General features: G+C 45.1%; 1 protein-coding gene across 8 annotated transcripts in view; it reads left to right on the top strand.

The window, feature by feature from the left end:
- The window catches only part of SLC4A10 (solute carrier family 4 member 10), a 1,479,043-nt gene that overhangs the window by 1,391,251 nt on the left and 63,808 nt on the right, over positions 1–23,984 (top strand). For all 8 annotated transcript variants that reach the window (XM_069616332.1, XM_069616329.1, XM_069616333.1 and 5 more), the window contains exon 19: positions 7,254–7,505. In XM_069616332.1, the coding sequence (XP_069472433.1) occupies positions 7,254–7,505 (252 nt within the window). The remainder of the gene's footprint in view (positions 1–7,253; positions 7,506–23,984) is intronic.

The raw sequence follows: 23,984 nt of genomic DNA, 5'->3' as shown, positions 1-23,984 counted from the left end.
GGAACACCCGGTCTTGGTTGGATGCAGGGTTGAGCCATACCATTGACCATGCAGACCTCTGCCACCGTCCTGGCACAAGGGTCCCATAGCATCATGGCCTGCAGGCCCATGCTCACACCATGTGGGACTTCAGGCCTAAATGAATGATAGATGCACTCTTTGGCAGTCTGCAGCCATTCTGATGCACGTGCCTGCAGGGGCTCCTTTTATTAGCTTGGGCCATGACATAGTCATGGCCCATGTTAAAAGGGAAATACACAGGGGAGGGACACATTCCCTTAAAGGGAAAATACACTTGTGAGGGTCACACACCACACAGTGTAAAGTGTGAAGTAAAGCAAAATTGCTTACATTCGGTAGTTCAAAAAGGCAAGATAAAGCAAAGCACAAATAAATAAGTACATATTTTGAAGTTAATCTCTTCTGACTCCCTGGTTTTACAGGGCAAAGTCTTTCTCTTCCCTAAATGTAATTTTCAAAACTCTTATCGATTATATCTTACATCTTATCTGTATCAATAGCATCATGTCCGATGAGTTCCCCTTCCTATACAGGCCGTGATTCTCATAACCCTGAAGCCAAGATGGTGGCTAAGTAGAACTCCAGAACAGCCTAATACCAGTCAATGTGTAACAAAGCACACATGCCAATATTATCCATTCCATTTGGGAGATACTAGCCCTCTTCTGCTTTTAACTTTGCATTCTGGTACTTGTAGTCCTGAATTTATAACACGGAAATCAAGGACTACAAATCCCAGAATGCAAAGTAAAAACCAGGACTGGACTAGCATCACCTGAATGGAATGTACATGTGGCATGCATGCAAAAGTAAAGTGAAAATGCGAGCACTTAAAATAAAACCTATATAAATAAGTACATGTTTTAAAATAATTTCGCCCTTACACCCAGTCTTTACAGGTCAAGCACTTTCCCTTTCCTAAATGTCTTATTATAAATGATTTTCAAGGTATTTTCCGGCTCAGTCTCGCCGCGTCTGCATCAATTGCAGTGCGGCAGCAAATGCCCTTCCTTTTGTATGCAGAGTTTCTAATGAGCCTTGCGCCAAGGTGGCCACTAAGCACAAAGAAAGAATTGCCTGATAGTAGCTGATGTGTATCCAGGTAGTTATCAGCTCAGCCACATAGCGTTTGATTCTAATCATGTGCGGTAGGAGTGTTCTGCCGTGTGGATAGACCTTGTATCCACAAGTCTTTTTGCATTGTCTCCCTTAAAGGTGGTTTCAGCAAAAGAAAACCGCCAGCTCCAGAGCGAAGCTGGAGGAGTGTGTTGCTGTGTGTTCCCTGTAGTGTACAGGATCGGCATTGGTCCGGGAACCAGCCTCTTGACAACCACGAGCCCTGATAAGGGCACTTGACAGTGGAAATCAGGTAACAATAATATACTGCATTAAGTGCCTCCTCGCTTTCACCAGCGTTCTCGTTTGCTAACGCTGCGTGGACCAATTTACAGTTTAGCTGCCGTTTTACTACTCCATTTGTTGCTGACTTGCCGTACCATTGGGCTTGAACAGAACACACCGATCAAGTGATTAGCCCGTTTGGTAAGATCCTTGGGGGGGTGCATTTACAACGTGGGTCAATGCCAACTTGCTACAACCTAAGAAGTGGGTCTTTGTGTTGGAAGGACGATTTAAAAGCACCAGAAGCTGATATTATGCTGCAGAAGTCTCCTAAGGAGGTCATAATGTCCCAATCTTTCGACTACCCATCCCAAGAGATGCATGAACCATGTAGTAACCAGACTTCCTAGACCTCTAGTCCCTGTCCTGGGAAACATCCCTTGGGAACAACAATTAGAAATAATTTGGATTACACGCTTTCCACTTCCTCGATGAAACGTATCATTATTAAGGGGATGTCAAACAAGAGGAGATGACTAAGTGACAGTATCCTTAGTGAAGGAAGATTCTTGGACCAACTGCAAATGTACCTGGAAACAGACGTTGTTGAAATTAGAACGGGCGACATGGCGTTGAAGTCTAATAACACTTGTGGCATACGGGATCCTCTGGCAAGTGAGACAAGTGAGGCTCCACCATTCACGTCAGGGGGGCAGCTACAAAGTGGTCCCTCACTGGAGGATCGCAAGGAAGAGCTCAATCAGTCTGCAGGAGTTTCAGCGCATAATGGCGCTCTGTCAAACCCCCATTAATAGCATTGAGTTTTGTACTCAACTCTTTGGTGAGCGTTTTTGAGTTATTAAGGACTGAAGTTCAAACTAAGGCGGGTACTGTCGTGGAACTAACCAAGGAGGTGGGGTCATGTGAGTCCTCAATGGTCGGCCTCCACTGTCTACTAAACTCATCGGTATGCAAGGACTTGCGTCTCTTATGGGAAGAAAGTTGTAATCAATTGTTGATGTGCAAAGAGATCAAGTCACATCTAGTGATGCTTGAACAGGAATTACTTTCAGCAAAACTAGAGTCAAAGACCATGTGGGTGCAGTCCAGGACGGGCCATCACCACAGTGTGAAAGGGCCACAAGAATCTCTCACATTGGATGACACTTCATTTTCCCAATCAACACTTGAAGAATTTATGAGGTTGGCCCAGTCCGGGGAAGCTATCATAGCAATGCTGAAAAAGAGTTTGGAGGATGTTGGGTCAAACTTACTTCAAGATTTGGGACAAAGATCGGCTCCAGATCCTCCTGTCTCCCCTCAGCCCAATACCCTACAGAATGCTCCAACAGCTAGTGAAGAAGAAGGCCGGGGGAATGGCAAAGTGATGAAAGGAAAAGGAAGGAAAGAAAAGTCTGGTCAATGAACTAAAGAGATCCCTAGGGAAGTGTCCCACCTTCAGGCACAGAAATCCAAGAACATTAAACAATCAAAGCAAAAAAACACGGGGAAAAGGAACTTTTTCAACGCCCTGAACAAAGCCTCCAGCAGTGCCTCGTAGGACTTATCTACCTTACCTTTTTCCCAGCCGGTGGACATGAACGAAGACCCTGTGAATTCAGGTGGGAATCCCGGAAGTTGATCTGCCTCACGGCATAAAGTAAATCATCCTGCACTTACAATTACTAAAATCAGTGTGGCCTTACAAACCGATAATCCAAATGAAGCAACAAAGGATCCTCTACGTCTGGCTCCAATATTCTTGAAAGAAAAAGCCAAACAGCGACAAGAGTGGAGAAGTATGGATAAAATTGTTCTTGATTTAAATGCTTCCACCACTGTGTTAGGCATCCCCAAGGAGAAAGACAATGGGGAGGCCAGGTTTGGGAAGGATGACAGCATGCAGACTCAGGAGGCATCAGCTATGCCTTCACAGAAAGTGTCCCTGGTAGGCGATTTAGAACAACCTCTCATGAAGGACCCGAGTCCCTTTGCTATTCCTAGAATTTGGTTAAAATGAACTGTCTCATCCCAAGGCCATGCAAGCCTGACTAGGGGCAATATTCTGGCTATAACTAGACAAATTCCAGACCTATTTCTACTTGCCTCACATGACATCGACCATATAAATTTCCCATACGACCATATTACCAATGTAGTGGAGGTAGTCATGAATCACAACTGGGAGCAATGGCCATTTTGAATTCAGGTAAAGAGTTTAAAGATTTAGGCCTGGAAGTGTCAGCTACATTGCCCCTAATCCCTGATAACCAAAGGTTATGGTCTCTATACCATAAAGTTCGGAGGGTGGTAGAGAAGCCATGAAGTGGTTGGTTGATGGAGGTGGGAGGAAGGGTCAGGGGGTGAGAAAAACACAATTTGGTCACTCTTACCGGGAATCCTTACTGAAGTCTTCCAGAAGCTGAATGGTATTGAGGATTTGCTTTAGCTGAGGCGACACTGAAATGTTTGTGTTGTAATAGACGGGGCTCCAGTTCTTTTTAAACTGGAAATATTATGAAATATCTCTTCCAAGACCACGGTTTGATCCTCTTATAGGAGACATGGAGGAGACCTGGCTAAGGGAGCCCTTTAAATTGGATGGCTTTCCAATCGTAAACCAGATTTCCACCAATATGAATGGGGTAGACCCTCTGGGGGGTTAGTGGCTGCTATTTGTAACATTCTGGCAAGGTCTATAAAACAATTTCCCTCTAAAAGATTAGGTATCTTGCCAGTTAGGATGTGTTTCTCTGACCAATTTATCTGTAAATCCATGACATTGATCAACTTATATTTGAGCCCCGCGTATTCCAACTTGGACGTTTTTTCTTGAGGATTTATCGGATATATTGCTAACTTGAAGTTCCACTTTTCCAGATAACAATGTGTTAGTGGCAGATGACTTGAACTACAGATGTTTGGGGAGAAGCTCAGTCAAGGTTTATAGAGGTACCTCATGGCTGAAAGGTCATAAAGTGGTGCAGCTTTTTCGAGGAATGGAATCACTGTATGGGAAACGGTTGCATTCCTGGTGATATTGCGCCGGCGAAAACCTGGAGAAGTGGCGCGTTTGCGTCTACTATCGACTACATAATAATGTCTGTGCTCTTATTCAGGGAATGTTTGGAGTTGCGGACTGTCGAAATTGGCACTAGTGACCATATTTCACTGTCGGCAGTCTTTGGTCAATATAAATTCAGTCCCCTGAATTCAAAATGTATTGAATAATCAGTGGTAAATCAGGGTGGAAACCAATTAGTTGCATTTAGGTGACAAGGGGCTAATCTTAATGCCAAACTGGAAAATCGATTCATGGAGAAAGAAATTTGAGAGAAGCCACTTGGATGGATTGTCCATGTTCAAAGCAGTAACCAAAGGTAGCCAGCGTAATCTCTACTGCATTATAAATCAGCAACCTCAATTCCAAGCTTCAGCCCAGTCGAATTGCATTTTGGAAACGACTTGGAAAGAATTATTTACTGGAATCTTTCAGGAAACTAACCCATGTGGCTGCAGATTAACTGCCAAATTGGAGTTGGAACTTGAAATTACGGAAAGCGAGGTGGAGGGCTTTATACGTACCTCGTCGAGATCTTGGGCTGCCGGGCAAATTGGCCTCACAAATGATATGTTACAATCTTCAGTGGGCCTTTGGACCTCCATCCTTCTTAACCTGTTCAACAACATAATAAAAACACATGAATGTCCTGAGTCTTGGCACTCAGCAATAATAATTCCCATCTATAAGAAAGGTGATTGTGGGAACCCAGCTAATTATTGCCCCATTGCCTTAATGGACATAGAGAGCAAGATATTTGCACAAATCATTCTAAAGGACCTGGTGAAATGGGCAGACCAGGCAAATATCATCTCAAAGTTCCAGACCGGTTTTCGGAAGGCACTATTTACGACACCAAACAGCCTGAAAAACCTAAACACTAGGCAAGACAATTCTTTTCTCTATGGGGCTTGGATAGATTTGTCTAGCGCCTTCAACACTATACATTGGGGGAAACTGTGGTGTAAGCTAATAGAATGTGGAATCCCTGCTGGTCTCTTAATTCAAATACATGATAAAACAACAATACAGGTTAGATAACATTTTGCAGGTGACCTGTCCTCCCCCATCCCCACGGCAAGGTTTAAGACAGGGATGCATTGTTGCACCCTGCCTTTTTAAGCTTTTTTTGGCCGACCTGTGGAACAAATTCGCACCACATTCGATGGCATCGCCTAAAATTGGTAACCTTAAATTAACATGTCTGGCCTGTGCAGATGACGTAGTCTTATTAGATCGTACACTGATAGGCATACAGCGTCTGACTGTAGCCTTCGAAAACTACGCCCGCCAAAATGACCTCATTATCAATCCAACTAAAACCTTTGTCATGGCCTATAACCACCTAAAGAAAATAAGAACAGTTGGCGTCAAAAGGAAGATGACAGACCAGACCCTACCTGTAGTATAAGAAATAAAATACTTGGGTTTTATGATTAGATCAAACCCTTCAATTGCAGCGCTAGAAACTAATACAGGGAGCAAGGTTAATCAACTTGTCTGTCAAATGAAAAAATCCTCTCCACTTATTGCAGATTCACCCTCTTACCCTTATTTAAGCTCTAGAAGGGTAAGTTCATACCCATTCTTATGTATGGAATCGAAATTGAGAAATTGGCATTTGAGATCAATTGTGTTCGAATTTAGGGTTTAATTTGGAAACAAGTTTTTAACTTACCTTGATTGCTGCCCATGAGTAGGCTCAGGTATGAGTTGCATCAGCAGTTCTTAGAATTCTCTGTAAATTGGAGAAGGATCAATCTTAATTCTGGATAAAACTTCCCTGTATGAGGATATCAGTGGACTAATGATAAGAAACACCAACGTAAATGTAATTCTTCAGAAATTGAACTAATGGACAATCCTTTGAAGCGAGAAAAATCCATGTGTCAAACTGATTGGATTGCAACTAGGGCGTCATTTATCCATATGAAAGGCTTTGAGAACTTCCCAGCAAATGCCAAACCGCTGGGGGTCTTGCTGCCTTATTTGAGAAGGTTTCTGAATACAAGATGGAGGGTCAATATTTTAAGGTTTTGTCTAAATGTATACACTACAAGACTGCAATTGACCATCTAGAATAGGGGCCCATTGAAGCACAGCGTTTGTAATCTCTATGACATAGGTGCCCAACAGAATGTAAAACATCTCTTAATAACGTGTGTTGGGCTTAATAAGCAAAGGATACGTTGTGTTCACCATTAATTTGACTGGTTGCATACAGACGAATTTTGGAATCGATATCAGCGGGAAAATAAACCTTCCTTTCAGTGGAGGTTCTTAGATTTCTAAAGGAAATCGAGTCCTTAATTAAGGTTTACTGTTAACCTATCTGTGCCGCTCAGGCTGAGATATTGCTTTTTGTCTTTTAACTTCTTTTCTCTTTTTTCTCTCTCTGTTATCTTTTTCTTTCCTTTTTTTATCTTAATTTACTTTTTGTGTCTTTGTTTTTTTCCTAATTAAGATTATTGGATTATAAATGTGTATATTAACTATTATGCATGATGGCTTTGATTGCTTGAATATTTTAATGTTTTCACTTTTTTTCTTTTGTACTGTGAAAAGTCATATGTTGACTAAACACAGTAAAAAAATGTAAACTTTTTTAAAAAAAAGTATTGTATGCCTGGATTACATTCTGAAGACTTCTCGGTTTTCCGAATCGGAATCTCAATATGACTGCAAGCAAGACATGTTTTCTGTGTTTCCTGGTGTGTCCTTTGTGAACTGTTCTGCAAATGCAATATTAACATATTGATTCCACATGTATGCTGCATGTTAGATTTCCTGGATCCTTAGCCTTTCTTGTTTCCTGTCACTTCCTTTGCAGAAGGGCTGTGGGTATCACCTTGACCTGCTGATGGTCGCACTAATGCTCGGAGTCTGCTCAATCATGGGCTTACCGTGGTTTGTGGCCGCCACCGTCCTCTCCATCACTCACGTGAACAGCCTGAAGTTGGAATCTGAGTGCTCGGCACCAGGGGAGCAGCCAAAATTTCTAGGAATTCGGGAACAAAGGGTTACTGGGCTCATGATTTTTGTTCTCATGGGCTCATCTGTATTTATGACACGAGTCCTACAGGTAATGCCAAACTCACAACAGTTTAATATAGATCAAAGTTAAATCATATACAGTATGTTATATCATGCTTAATATTTGTAATTCTTACAATGTATTTTGTCATTTGCTACTTCTGCTTCACATAAAGCGGTACTCTGATTCTTGCTATGAGTAGCAGGGGTGTGACTATAGTGGCAAAGTTTCAGAAAACGTTTCCTTTACATAGGTTAGGGTGGGTGTGTGCAGAGACAGTGGAGGTAGGTTCAGTGGGGGTAGGTATAGTAGGTTGAGTGAGTGGGGGTAGATAGAGTGGGGGTAGGCCGGGTGGGGACAGAGAGAGTGGTGGTAGGGCGGGTGGGGTTTAGAGAGAGTGGGGGTAGGGCGGCTGGAGTAGAAACAGTGAGGGGGTTTCTTTTGAAGCCAAAATAATCTTTATCTGTAGCTTCTGAAAGAAAAGCATATTGCTAGTTTGGACAATATGGCCAAAAATATCCACAAAATAAAAATAAAAACAATTGGGAAATGCCTGCAAAAACAGTAGTTAACTTCAGTTATCAAAATGCATCATCATAGTTTGCAATCCAAAAGAAAGCTGCATTCTTTCGCTTTAAAGATGAAATGCCACGGCATATGTGTTTTAAAGAATTGCCTGCAATTTTTAAAAGGCGATTGAATAAAGTTATTCGTTTATTTTAACCAGCATGACAACTGGGGCAAAACAAGAGCATGGAAATTCTTCGGCAGTCTGTGGGAAAAACCATGGACAAGCAGGACCATGGACGAGCATACATCCCAATGGTCACTTTGTGAAATTAATAAAGCACTAACATTAAACATGTTTTTTCTTCAGCTATTGAAGTACTTTATTTAGTCACTAGTTACTAAACATTCCCTGGTAACTGAGCACAAATACCACTGCCATGAATCGAAATGACTGGGAGCTGTCCTGTTTAGCCTCGAAGACCCTAGATAGGTCCGAGCTCGATACCAAAAGCTAGCAGGAGCCGTGTTGCACTACTCAAGCCAGCTCTGTGTGTTTAGGTATGGAGCCGGGTAGCCATGGAATTTGGTGGAAGACTTGTTCTTTTCATTCCAACTCTTGCAAACTTTGAACAGAGCCCATTTAAATGCACAGCATGTCTTCAGTGAACTAACATGGTCAGGTCACAATGTTGTGTTCACCCCCCACCACGCTGGCAGAACACAATGGGCCTCATTCCGAGTACGGCGCTAACCAATGGCGCTATAAACGCCTTGGTTGACGCCGTACCCGGACCGGCAGCGCCTTGGTGGATGGCGGAATTACCGCCCCATTCCAAGGTTGGCGGGGCGGTAATTCCCCAATCCCCATTTACCCTTCCCCATTCCCATTCTTGCCCCATAGGGCATAATGGGAGTGGGGAAGGCGTCAATTACGCCACCGTAAATTACGGTGGCGTAATTAACATCAAGGTCCCTTAGCGCCATGGTTTTTAACACCTGCTAAAAGCAGGTGTTAAAACCACCATGGCGCAAAGGGAACTCGGAGTATGGCGGTAAGGGATTACCGCCACCGCTCTCGTTAGCGGTGGCCGCTATCCCTTACCGCCATGCTCGGAATGAGGCCCAATGGCTGTACACAGTGCTGCAGGTGGGTATATGCAATCATCCCTGGCCAAACAAGGATCAACGGGGTCCATGCATTATGGTGGAGCCACCCAGCTCTTTTTATACTGCACCTCACAAAGGTACCACTCGAAGAAGGATGGTGCGCCATTCGGAGTTGAACATAGCATAGGCACAAAAAGAAAAATTCTATGATTTAAAAAAATATCACTATGGTGAATCGTCTACACTCTTACAATCCCTCGGTATACCCACAAGTGTTAAATGTACGCAACATCAATATGGACCACCATCTCCAACTACACCCTTAGGGTTCCGGAGGTGCAGCGTATAGTTTAATGCATGCACGTCTGCAGGCCATGTATTGTTATTTATTTTCATTTACACACACTGCTTTCAGGAGGAGGGGTGCACGTCTGTCATTCCTCCTTCACGGAGGCTGCTGCAGCAGTGATCATCCTCAAGGCTCACAGTTATAAATAAAGAGCCCACTAGGGGGCCCAACTGTCCCGTATTTTGCAGGATTATCCCATCATTGGGGACTCTGTCCCGCAGTTCACAGAGTGGCTGCGTGGGACGCAGATTGTCCCGACTTGCTTTGTTCCCTGGAGTGTGACTCTCGGGAGAAAGCAAGTCAGGAAAACCTGCGTCCATCACTGCCACTCTGCAAACTGAAGTGGCCGTCTACATACCACTGCGCTGTCACCTGCTGCTGCCTGCAGTTTTCTTTCTCTGGGTGGCTCTGGCTCCTTTTTTGAGCCTGCAGGTCGAGCTGCTGCTGCTGCTGTTCCAGGCTTGCTGCTCACGCTCTGACACCTGGCTTCATTCAAATGCTAAAGCTTTGTTCCTGGGGACGTGACAGTCATGTTTGCAGTAAAAAAACGTGACCTTGGCTGGCCATCAGGGGGCGCACAGATGAGCTCCTCCTCCGTGTGAGCTCCAGCCCTAAGTTCTGAGAAGAGGCATGAGCCCCCGCTTCTAGACCCTCCACACGGAACAAAAAGTGACTTTTGGCTGTGTTAAGGTCCCCCCCCCCTGCACAGAAGAAATCCCGGAAGAAATCGGACACAGAAAGTCATTTAACTCTTTGTGTGTTTGAGACGACGTCAGAAGCTGTTCCCATAGGAAACTGCAACTTGAACTGGTTTCCGCTTTGAATCAAGGTGAAGCCTCTGTGGCCGGACACTGCACGGCAAACTTCAAAGACCCATACTCAAGGTCGGGCCCCAGTACTCGCCTGATATCATTGTTGGGTGGCGTGAGGCAGCCCTGCTCCGAACAGAGAATAATACAAGGCACGAAAAAATAACTTGCTACCAACGACTCTGGGGCTGTGCTCCGTCGCGCGTGAAGAGTCATCCAGAATGCGAAGGTGTCAGGACCTGTTGTGCCCCAAGTGCAGAGGACACTAGTGGACTGCTATCTCCACCTGCGAATAGGGAATCTACGGCACAATCCTGTCGCTCCGGTGAATGGGGGCAGTGCATCATCCAGGGACCATGCAGTAACACACGGGGATCTGACCGCCTGAAGACCATGCTGGACTGCAGGTGCAACCCCGCAAATATCAACGGCAGCCCGATTCCTGCTTTCATCACGCCTAGTGAGTGAACACTGCCTGCTCCCGCCCGATGATAAACAATAATGAGTGCAGTTGAGCTAATGATCCTACAAGGGCCTCTCCCTTGTTAGGCACCATACTACATTATATAATTTGGCTGCTTGGGTGAAAGGGAACCATACACACATGGGCTCACAGACCCACGCAGAATGCCGCATTGCGGTACTGGGACCCACATGCCTACAATCCCATAAAAGACCCTCCAATACCAGGTGCGCTGCGCTACATCAAACAACGAAGTCACCTGCGAGAAGGGACAACACGCGCTAAGATGTGCATGAATTTGAGCTGAATTAAACCTTATGACTCTCGCACACCCCGTGAACACAACAGGACAATTGGCTGAGCCCCCGTGAGTCCCTGCCTCATACGGCAGCAGCCCCAAGGGACACCAACTATGCAACGAGGATATAAGTGAACAGCACACGTTTGCCTCAATTGAATGGTGCCCCCCCCTCTCCGGATGGTACTGCGTTGAGACTGTCCATGCACATTGGAACATTAAACCCGCCGCACTAATAGGGCACATTGCTTCGAAGATCCCACCCAACCCTCCTCACCGCCCGATGGACCACAACAAAAAAAGGCATGGGAGATAATTCCCCAGCCTTAGAGGGACGCCTGACAAATACAGCGCAGAGTATCCCAGAGTCAAAACAATAAGGCTAAAGACACCAGGGCAAGCAGAGCTGTGTACAACCAGAGCAAGCCCAAGGAGAGGAATAACAGATCGCAAGGTACACAAACATTATAGAAACGGTTGTGTATCCCATGTGTGTACTCCTGGAATCATTCTGAAGCCTCTGATTCTCAGACCCATAATAAACCCAACACATCAAATCCCTGAGGCATCTTCTGAGTACTGCAGGGCCTCACGAAAGGAAGGCACACATATAGCACAGAAAGAAGTAAATTAACACTAAAGGTGATATCAACCAGGGCTTTAAGTGGGCCGGGGCCTGCCGGGGCTGAGCCCCGGCAGGCTCCGAAATTTCGTTTTGAGGCGGGGCCCTGCCGGGGCCCACTAATCTCCCCTGGCAGCCCCGGCCACTACACGAAAAGGCATTTTTTTCTACAGCCTGAAGCTGTCGCTCGTTTGCGAGAGCTTCAGGCTTCAGAAAAAAATGCCTTTCAGCCATAATGGTGGCGCCGCACCTGCGAGGCATCCCTTTAATCAAGGGATGCACGTGGGCCGGCGCCACCATTATGGAGAAAACGTGAGGCCGCTGGAAGCAGAGGCCTTGCTTTCTAAATACTGAAGCTCCCGCGGATTCGCGGGAGTTTCAATCTTTAGGAAAAAGGCCTCTGCTTCCAGTGGCCTCACCCTTTCAGCCTTAATGGTGACGCTGCCCCTCCCCAGCTGGCGAGGGGCAGCATCACCAGTAAGGCTGAATATGCGAAGCGCTGTACCCTGCCAGGCAAGCCTATACAAAATAAATGCAGAGATCAGCACCCTCTCCCCCATAGGGGAGAGGGTGCTAATCTCTACAAAAGGCTGCCTGGCAGGGGTGCCAGTAGCCCATTGAGCCGGGGCTCGACAAGGGGCGTGGCCTAACGGGCCATCAAGATCCCCGATGTTAGGCCACGCCCCCTCGATGAGCCCCGGCTCAATTTGTAGTGCCACTTAAGGCACTGATATCAACCTACCTTCACGGAGGTTGCAAAAGACACCCAACCTCATACTGGCACTAGGATAACCCACTGCAACATGCCTCCAGTTGCATGACAAGAGGACACTGTCGCAAGAAGCAAGCAGAGGGTTGGGCCCCTGAAATTGGGGCGTGTGCCATTCTCTAAAACCAATGATATCTCTGGCCTTTGCAGCTCTCATGGACTCTGCACATTGACCACTTACGGAAGGACTGCAAAGAGAACCCAGAGATTTTGTGATCCTGCTCTGAAGACCCAGAAACGCAGGTCTCTGGAACCCAGTTGCTCTGACCCTGTGAGGGACCAAAGGGGCAGTCTTCCATCCCCTCGAGGGAGGGAACCCTTCCTTCAGTGGAAAACAAACTCAACCCCCCCCCCCCCTCACGACATACGAGCAGTGAAGGCGTAAGGGAATGGTAAAGGCCCCATCCTCGATCAACAAGATGAAACCAAGAATCCCTTAAGCTGAGGAAAGCCACAGAACATTCCACCCTCCACGCTCCTGCAAATGATTGACAGATCTATGGACATAAAACAAAAGTTGCCAGTGTTTCGCTTCCTCCCACATCTCTCTGACCCCAAACCGCCTCAGCACAACAAAATGGCGACAGCAGAGACGGAGGCAGCAGCAACCAAGGGGGATGTAGCAGCTCTACTAAATGAACTTAAAAGCATGAGGATGGATATTGGTGGTTAAATCGATAAAATTACACAAAGAGTCGACAAGATGGAAGAAAGGTTGGACGAGGTTGAACACAACCAAACCTCTCTGAAAACGTTTGAATCCCAAATAGATGTAAGGATCTCTGAGATAGAAGCAAGAGAGGAAGAATATCGTCTGAAGATGGACGACTTAGAAAATCGGGAAAGGGGAAATAACATACGCATCTTTGGTATCCAGGACAAAGAAGGAGAAACAGAACAAGATCTCAAGGACACCATCCACACGATTATGAAAATCCTGTTCACAGACGAACCAAAAATCAACCACATACATAGAGCTGGTGGAGCGGCAAGCAGCCCGAGGACTGTGTTAGCACGATTCCATAACTATGCGGATAAGGTGAGGGTCCTTGAGAAAACCATTCGCACCCCACAGATCCTTCTTGACACAGCTTGGGTATCAATATTTCAAGACTTATCATCACTGACACTCGCCATGAGAAGATTGTGCATGCCACTCACCAAATGACTGACAGAGAAAGGAGCCTGATAACGGTGGGGCTACCCTTTCTCACTTACATTTGAGTGGGAGGGGACAACAATGAGATTGCGAACAAAGAAAGACATCCAAACGTGCACGGCCGACCTGCTGGGACATCAAGAAAGTGAGGAGATTGAGGGTGAAAGACAAAATTAAGACAGTGGCGCATACAGGGACCGAGACGCGGATGAGTACGGGGATCCAGGAAAGTCAGAAGGATGAATGACTCCCCTCGCACATAGCATTAATAATAACAACATTGCACCAGTAGATCCTCAGGAAAGAAAGTGTGAATCATAGGTTGCCCCGGGGGAACCCACAGAAAATAATACATTGGCTGGCGGATGATTGTGGTAACAAAAGGGACCATGGAACTCCCAGCCGAAAGAAGAAATAGTGTCAAGACGTGTTGACACCCTGAACAAGGTACCATGGGCGGGGCCGAGACATGCACCACCCCCAAACATTGAAAAGGGAGGGGGGTAAAGAGGGGCTCAGAAGTTAATTGAATGTTTATTGATAGGACCAAGGGGTGTTGTTGGTCCTCCCTGGTGGTTCGATTCCAGCTGAGAGAAGATATAAGAAGGTTGATCTATTGGTTAACATGTTGAAATCAGTTGGACCGAGGTCCATTCTGGACACACGAAACACACCATATAGGTAATGGCGACGACAAACAAAGTAACAAAAGGTACACTTTCCAGGATCTGTACACTCAATTTTAAAGGGCTAAATTCCCCCACAAAGAGATCCCTAGTCGGCAGAGCATTTTGGATGTCTAAAATAGATGTCTTATTCTTCCAAGAGACCAAATACCCAAGAGGTGAAGAACGCAGAATCCTGCAATCTGAGGTGGGAAAAGAGTACTGGGGATCAGGTCCACTCAAAAATCAGGGGTGGGGATATTGATCAGAGGAAGCCTAAATCTGGAGGTCATCAAAGTATGGATGGATGTGGAGGGAAGAGCGTTAATGGTGGTGGGAACTATGAATGGTTTAAAAATCACCCTAGCAACCCTTTATGCCCCTAACGCAATGCAGGCTGGGTTTATACAGCGCACCATATCCAAGATAATGTTAGAGGCCACAGGCCACGTAATAATAAGAGGCGACTTCAACTTATGGGCAGAAATTAAAATGGACCGGCAAACGATTGCCCCAGACCTCAATGAACCTGCTGACTCAGGACGAACAGCGGTAGCAGGAATGATGCAGACACCCCAATATCACAGGTTACACTTTTTACTCTACAGCTCATGGCACATACACCAGAATCGACTACATATATATCTCTGAGGAACTAATTGAGGCGACAGCCAACTCAGAGATTGAACCTATCACATGGTCAGACCATGATATGGTCTCAGTGGCACTAGACATGGGAATTCTACAGCTCAGACAAAGTAAGTGGTGATGTAATGAGACTCTCTGGAAAGACCCGATTTTTCGGGCGGAGTTGGAAAGTGAAATAGAAGAATATTTTAAGATCAATGATACAGGCGAGGTACCTAAACAAACAGTCTGGGAAGCAGGGAAGGCGACCTGGAAGGGCAGGTTGATCAGAGAAAGTTCTAGCAAGAAAAGGGAGAAGGCCCTTGTCGAGAACAAGTTGAGGAAGGAAATAACGCATTTAGAATGGGAGGTAAGGACCACTTCTGACAACTGAGAGGAGAAGATTAATTTAGCTAGATAGAAACGAGACAAGCTCTGACTCCTTGAGGAAGGCAAAATAGTCCGTAAACTACACCTACTTAAACAAAAACACTACGAGAAGGGAGACAAAGCAGATTCATTACTGGCAGCAAGGTTAAGGGGTCAAAGAGCAGATAGATGGGTGTTAACCATAGTAGAGGAGGAAGGGAACGATAAAGAACCCATGGGAATGAACATCCCGGAAGCATTTGCAGCATTCTATGAGGGCCTATATCAATCGGAAATGATACAAGGCAATGCAGATATAGGGGAATACTTGAAAGCGGTGGGAATGCCAACCCTCACTAGTGAGGAGACTGACATCTTGGATGCCCCGATTATGGCCAGCGAGGTAAAAAACGCAGTGAAAAGGCTATCTCTGGGGAAGGCTCCAGGCAATGATGGTTACTCGGCGGGTTTTTATAAGACCTTCTTGACCCCACTCCTCCCTTTCCTGGTGAACTTATTCAACAACATATTAGAAACAGGGATAGCACCAGACTCTTTTTCCGAAGTGCTGATCTCAGTCATCCCCAAAGCGGGAAGAGACCCCAAACAATGTGGATCATACTGCCCAATCTCTCTACTCAACGAAGTTGCCAAAATATATACAAGAATCCTGGCATCCTGACTAAATGTATATATGCCCCGGCTCATACACTTTTACCAGGTTGGATTCATTTTAGGGAGGCAGGGATCAGATACCATGCGTTAAACATTACATTTAATACACAAAGTGAAAAAGATGGCCGGAGACCCGGCCCTCTTATCTGTCGATGCAGAAAAAGCCTTCGACAGACTTGAATGGGGATTTCTATAGACCGTTCTCCAGAAGGTATGACTAGACGAGAGATTTAGGAGGGGGGTAAAGGCAGTCTATACATCTCCAAAAGTATCAGTAACAGTCAATTCTGAATACTCACAGTGGTTCACCCTAGGGCGGGGCACCATACAAGGCTGTCCTGTGTCGGCAATACTGTTTGCCTTATCACTTGAACCTCTTGCACACAAAATAAGGTTGGATCGCACTGTGGAGGGAATGCAGATACAAGGAACTGAATATAAGGTGGCATTATACGCTGATGATTTGTTGTTACACGTTGTGAACCCACTAAGCTCCATTCCAAGAGCTATCCAATTAATAGAGCGCTACGGGCTCCTCTCCGGATTTAAAATCAATAAAACAAAGTCTATTTTGTTCCCCCTGAAAGAACCTACAAAACGGGTTATGGAGTGGTATTCAGTATTGCGTCTCACAGTAAAAGATACCACATTACGATATTTGGGGATTAATTTGGTGAGAGACTTGAATGCCCTATAGAAGGCCAACTTCCCCCTACTACTGAATAAATTCTGAACGGATTTGGGTAAATGGCAAAAACTCACAATCTCATGGATGGGTAGATTAAATGCTATTAAGATAGTATGTCCCCCTAGGTTTCTATACCCCTTCCAGATACTTCCGATAAAGATGCCCAATTCATTCTTTGGGGAAGTGAAAAATGCCATGCTAAAATTCCTGTGGGGGTGGAAAAACGGGAATTGCTTATGATGTTTTGACGCTGCCCAAAGAGAAGGGAGAGGTGGGCCTACCCAACCTTGAAAAATATTACATAGCAACACAGTTAAGAATTTTATTTCCCCATTTGAGTAACTAAAAGTATCTGCAATGGGTGATCCTTGACAACCACAGCTTTGCCCCATCATTCTGGCGGAGTGGCTATGGGTACCAAGGAATAAGTTGACACGTAGGATTCGACAGCATCCTACTTTAGGGACTACTTGGGAGATATGGAAAGAGGGAGTGGGCATGTGAGGCATAACCACCTGGCCATCCCCACTAAGTAACATCTGGGCACCAGGAATTCGATAGGAGATCCACCACCATGGCATGATTCAAAAGTTGTTTGAAGCAGGTCTCGAAAGGGTGGGACAACTTTGGAAGGGGGCAAATTCATCACGATTGTTGAGCTTGAGAATGCACTGAACATAGGAACATTGTCAGTCTTCCACTTCCTTCAACTTAAAGGTGCATTGTCAAAGGGCGTATGGAAAGAAAAAATACAAAGAGACCTCACCCCCTTTGAGTCCCTCCTAGATTCCCTCACTCAAACCAAGGGGCTGATCTCAATGATGTACAACGTTCTGATAGACCCTTAGACGGGGTCCACGAACAAACTGAAGGAAAGATGGGAATTAGATATGAACATGGAAATTGACTCAGAGTTATGGTCTAAGATGTATAAAGGAACCTCCATGGTATCGATTGCTTCTCAATACAAACTACATGCAACCAAACTCCTACACAGATGGCAATACGATCCCTACAGAATGTCCAAAATGCTCCAAACAGTGAGCCCCCTTTATTGGTGAGAGTGTGGGGAATGAGCAAACTATTGGCACATGCAGTGGGAATGGCCCAAATAAGAATATACTGGGAGGAGGTCCTCGGGTGGATCAAAGATTTGGAGGGTATCCAACAGGAACGAGAGCCTTTGTTGGTTTTGTTTGGGTTGGAAAGGGATGAGGACAGAATCAGGAGGACAAAGGGACTGGCTGCCAGCCTGCTGTTGGCGGCCCGTGCATGCATAGTGATCAAATGGAAAGCAGCCACAGCCCCAAGCAAGAATGAGTGGGTAAAAGTTGCCACAGGAATATGTCTGATGGAGAAGATTACTGCGGCCCTGCATGGGAAGGCCACACAATATGAAGCATTATGGCAGGACTATGTAGAAAAATATATCACTACTCCCCAGTCTAACACTGCTACCTTGACCCGGATCTGAAAGAATAAAGAGCATGCACCGACAGATGTATAGAAAGTATTATGAAAAATGGGAAATACCCAACACTGGTGGAATTTGTGCCCTGGGAAGATCTGTTGTCGATCGTTCCATTAACCATAAATGAAAGATGACACCCAAACCGAAATGTAAAAAGTAGTATAAAGACGTAAGATCTACCATATCAGCTTACATGAGAATAACACTGTTCCCGTAGGGAAGGTGGGAGGGTACGGGTGAAATGTTTTCTGAAATAAAGTTCCAATGTGTATAATTGAAAGGGTATAGAAACGGCCCTACGTCAGGTTGGGAGTGATGTTGTAAACTGTAATGGTAAGATGATTACTATGGTTTGTTTAAAAACTCAATAAAGTTGAATAAAAAAAAAGAAAGAAACGTGAACATTACCTCCCAGGGAAAAACCATTTGCATTGCAATTCAGCCAGGTGAGGTGTTAAGAGCGATTAACAAATTGTTTAAATTACAAATGGGGCGGGCCAAACGTGAATGACACTGTGATGTCATCACCGCCTTGTGGGCAAGTGTCCCGCAAAAGGATATAAAAAAGTTTGCCACCCTATAGCCCACGTGTTACCATAAATAACGGAGGGCAATGCTGGCTGCTGAGAACACTCGTCTATTCACGTGCCTAAGCATTGTGCAATAGACAGCATGCCCTTAAAAGATATACTGGAATAATGTTCCTGCTCTTACGACCGCTGTCCATTAATTATATGTGCGGACTAGCAAGGCATAGGAAGTCTGGCCCCAGAGCCTCCATCTGTGTGCAGACAGCATGCATGCTGTCTCCAAGAGACAAGAGCTATAGAAATAAATAGTGCAGCTGGGGAGGCGGGCAGGAAATAAATAAAAAATGCAGTTGGGGAGGCGGGTTGGAAATAAATAAATATGGCCACTAGGGAGGTTTTTGTGCTTACAGTATGAAATGGTGGAAGCACAGGCCTCCTAGAAACAAATCAAGGCCCGGCTGTTGGTTCGACCATTTCATCCCGTAAGCGCTGGGCAGTTGTCATGCCAACGCACATTAGGGAGAGGGAGAGGGACATCTTTCCTGGCTTACATCAGTCAGCCGGGATCCTCCAGTCCTTCATGATGCCAAGCAGGCAGTTTGAGTTATTTAGTTATCTCCAGTCAGCCAGGTATGAGGAACTCACATACAATCACATGGCATAAAATGCAGTAATAGCTGTGGGCCTTGGATGTCAACTTATTCTGAGACAGCCCCTCTGCCACTGATTACAAACATATTACACAACCTGATCCTCCATCACTGTGTCTTTCAAAGGCAAGAGCTTGCACAGCACGTTTCCCCTTGCTCCTCCAGAACTATTAAGTAAAATATTGGCTCCCTTGCCCCTGCACTCAATGAGTTCTGCAACCACTCTTTTGCTACTGGATCTTTCCCCTCCTTCCTCAAGCACTACCCTGTGTGCCTACTCCTGAAAAAACCTTCTGCAGACCCATTTTGTCCAGCCAAGTACACCCCATAGCTATCAAACCCTTCCTTGGGAAACTCCTGGAGAAGCGTGTCTTCCCCCAACTGAACCAGCACACTGAACTTGTTGGTTGCCTCCACGACCATCAATCTGGATTGCAAGCATCCAGAGGCATGGAAGCTGCACTTCTGAACACCTGTGAGGAACTTCTTGCATTTCTTGATTATAACTCTCCAGATGTTCTCATTCTACTTGATCTCTCCACTGCATTTGATACGGTGAAACACTCCATTCTCATAAAACGACTCCACAATACCAAAGGTATCTCGGAGTGGGCACTGGACTGGCTGACCTCATACCTTAGTGACCGTCCATCTCAGGTTATTTTGGGCTCCTTCTCCTCCCACACCTCTATCTCCACCTGCAGCGTCCCCCAGGGGTCCAACCTTTCTCCCTTGCTCTTCAACAACTACCTTGCTCCTCTTGCACACCTCATTTCTACCTTCTCCCCAAACTTCTAGTGCTATGCAGAAGACACTCTTCTTAAAGATTCCCTCTGATCCTTTTCTTACTTCCTCCAACATTCCGAACTGCCTATCTACCATCCAATCTTGGTGTACCTCCAATGATCTTTGCCTCAACGCCAGCAAGACCAAGTTCCTTCCTATTCGCACTCCTGCTCCATCTTTCTGTCCCTCACTCTGACCATCTTCTATGGGCTCTCCCCCTTTCCCTTCCTCGGAAGTCAGAAATCATGGAGTCATCTTTGACTCCTCTCTTTCCTTCATCCCTCACATTCAGGACCTTGCCAAGAAGTCCCACTTTCAACTCCACCTCCTCAGAGGAATTCTTCCTTTCCTCACTTTCCAGCAGAAGCTCAATGTCTCTAGAGCACTGTTTCTCTCTAGGCTAGACTACTACAATAGCCTTTTCCTTAATCAACCCTCCTCCTGCTAATCTAGAATAGGGCTGCAAGATTTATCCTTGGCTTCAAGCCCAGGGACTGCATCTCTCCAGCCCTAAAAAATCTTCACTGGCTCACGGTTGTTACAAGGATCAAATTCAAATCCCTCTGCAACATCCACAAGGCTGTCTGGGCCGGGGAACCCGCTATCTCCAATTTCCTCTCACTGAATACTCTCCCTCCAGATCTTTATGTTCCTCCAGCATCAACTCTCTCCGTGTTATGTGCTTCGCTAAACAGCGAGCTGTTGGACGATCTCTCCCCTCAGCAGGCTCCCTCCTATGGAATATCCTTCCCCTTCCTCTTAAACTTGAACCAGATCTCCTCGAATTCTGGAAGCTCCTCAAGACTTTCCTTTTCACCTCCTCCTTTGCTTCCTCCCTTCTCTGTTAAATCCCACAGTTGTTGAGATTGGGGTGACCAGGGCCCTTGTGTCCTCCCGGGCCCTGGCCTCCCACACCCAATCACCTAAAGCCTCTACCCCCTCAAGCACTTTGTCTTGGCACCCACTAGCCTATGTCACCACAGGCCTGCACTTATTTATTGGCGGTTATTTCTACTCCACTTAGGCACTTACAGCTGCTCAGTCCCTAGCTCTTGATACACCTAGCACTTACCCCCCACCACTCCCTCATCCCTTCCCCTTCTCTCTCTCTGCACTTGCACGTTCTGAATGCTCACAAGGCCTAGTAGGTCCTCCTCTATCTTTCATTGTTGTATTTGTTCTTCATTCCCATGTCCCCTCCCTGCTGTCCTGTGGGTGCTTTGAAACACAATTTACTTGATGTATAGGTGCTTTACATATTCACATTAAAAAAAAAAATAAACAGGGTTTTGGAGCTCTGTTGTCGCATTCCAGGAAGCAAGAGTGCACATGAAATAATATTATTGTGTTTCAAAAGCAGCCTGCGGTTGTATAAATGCTTCTATGTTCTTTCATCTGTCAAAGTGGGCATTTTCCCTTTTTACACGAAGTCAGCAACTGCAATGTCACATGTCTTTTTGGAATCCATTGGACAATGTTAGTAATATTACAGTTCTGAGTCGCACTCTTCTTCAGCTGAGTGCCTGTACATTCTAACAAAATGGAGGGAGGTCCATTCTCGCTCATTCACTAGGCCTCATGTTGGTAAATAAGTGCTTTGGACTGGCCTACATATTCCAATGGGTGTTGCACAAGACAGCTTTGTTCTCCTCGTATGTCCTAGCATGGCCTCTCTATCTTGGACATTCTGGGGCTGTATTTTACCCCTCAAGTTCTGAAGGTTCCTGCAAAGACTTAAAATACAATTTGGATTGAGCCCAAATGTTGTCGATATGTGGAAGAGAAAAATATATATAAGACATATATTAAGAAAAAGTGTATACCTGGTCGAAGGCTGGAATCCCTGACTGCCTTGCTGGGTAAAGTATAAAGCAGAAAATGGGATGTCGCTGTTGCTCCAGGAAGATTGGTGTCCCAATATTCGATATTCAAATTTTAATTTAACAATTTCTTATTTGCCCGTTCTGTGTCATCTAAAAATAAGGAAACATCTATTTAAATTTATATCTCTACCCGCTGGGTGGCAAAAGGAAGAATCCACTATATGCTGAGATATAGATATATATACAATAGATACTGAGATGTATACATATATATAGTGAAGGGACTGCAACATTATTATTTCTATGTTTCAAATATGTGCACTGTAAGCTCCATTGCCTGCTGAGAAGCAACAGTAATAAGGACAAATAAACAAGCACTTTGTCCCTCCAGGCCAACAGACCTTAAACCCTGTGTCCACTGCTGAATATGTACAGCAACATACTGCTGTGCTGGCAACCATTTCTCCTGTCCCCAAAATCCACAGAAATTATACACAGGCACTCACCAGAAAGTAGCGCTGGCTAGATTAGCAAGACTCAGACTTTCAAGAAACTGTCAGTCAGGGAATATCTTTGCAGAAGTCTCCATTTTCTGAAGGCCCAGCTACTCCCCTGAGCAACTTGTGTAAAGTGAAACCAGCAAGACGAGAATAAGCCTTCCCTTCCAGTGGGCAGCACAGTAAGCCTTGTGACATTTTCAGTAGTGTGTGTACAAGAAAAATAGTTAACGTGCAAGCAGTTTCACCATGCTATATGCAAGCTATTCACTACAGTGCATAACAAGTGTCAATGTATCATGTATATGTTTCATAATATAGTAAATACATTTCAGTGAATAGCATACACATTTTAATAATCAATACATGTTTTGCCATGGGGTGTACAAGAAGTTTCAGTTTACAGCATGTTTTTTTTATTATGTTATAGATGCGTTACAATATAACGTATGTCTCTTAGCATGTAGTAAAAGCAATGTCTCATATCGTGTATGGATTTCAGCATGTTGTGTATATGAGTTGTAGCATGCACTTCTCACTATATAATTTATATAAGTTGCTGTGCAATGTATGCATTTCAGTCTGCTCTATATGCATTTCAATATTAAATGGATCCATTTCAACATACAGTGTATACATCTCAGTATATATTGTACTAGGTATCTCAGCATACAGTGTATACATTTCAATACATAATATGTGTAGCTCAATATACAGTATGTGCATCTCAATGTACAATGAATATACCTCATTGTACAGTGCACATGTTTCAATATACAATGTATGCATCTGAGCATACATTATTACAGGGGCTGTGGTAGCAGCCCTGTAGTTATGGTTAAGTTGCACAACTCATAGAAAGAGCACGTTTTGGGTAGCTTATAACTTTGCCCCCCCAGATGAATACTCACCAAACTTTGCAGAAAAGGTATATGGCCGGCTCAGAATGATTTTGCAAAGGTTGGTGCATTTTTGTTCAGGAGGCGCAAAGTTATAGGGGTGGTCCCAAAATTTGTGGAAATTCTCATAGATGCAATGGAAAAAAAATTTCTTGAGCCCACAGCCCAAACCGCTGTACGGATTTTCACCAGCTTTGCACCAGAAGTGGCGTGCTTGGTCCCGAAAGTGGGCTTTTGTAAATTTGGTGTAAATATGTCTAATAGTTTTTTTTTAAAATGGCACAAAAGTTGGTAATATAAATTAGTGATATGTGTTTCTGGTCCGTGGACTCACTTCCCGATTCGGGGTCCGCAGGTACCTCTGGACCAATCAGAGTCCAACGTGATGTCCACAGACATAATACGCGCCCGCTGATTGGACGATGAAAAACGTGAGCTGAGTCAGATATTTAGAAACGGTATCCATGCTGGAACCACAGACAGCAGCCAGAGTCCAAGGATAGCGTGGTTGGGAAAAAGTTTGGAAAATTCATTTGGGGTTATTTGGTGGCAAAAAGAGGGGCTGGAAAGGGTGTGGGAGTGCAATAAAGTTGACATGGAGCTGTTATTATTGGTGAAAAAAGGCATGCAGGTGCCTCCCAGTCTGCAGACATCGCTGCTGACCGCGGAAAACGTGAACAAACAGTTTGGAGAACATATTTGGGGTTATTTGGTGGCTGAAAAGGGATCTGCAAAGGGTGGGCGATTGAAATAAAGTTGAT

Source organism: Ambystoma mexicanum, chromosome 9 (genome assembly GCF_040938575.1).
Source record: "Ambystoma mexicanum isolate Mex_15411 chromosome 9, UKY_AmexF1_1, whole genome shotgun sequence".
In the NCBI taxonomy this organism is placed as follows: domain Eukaryota; kingdom Metazoa; phylum Chordata; class Amphibia; order Caudata; family Ambystomatidae; genus Ambystoma; species Ambystoma mexicanum.
This window is presented reverse-complemented; position numbering and strand designations above follow the sequence as displayed.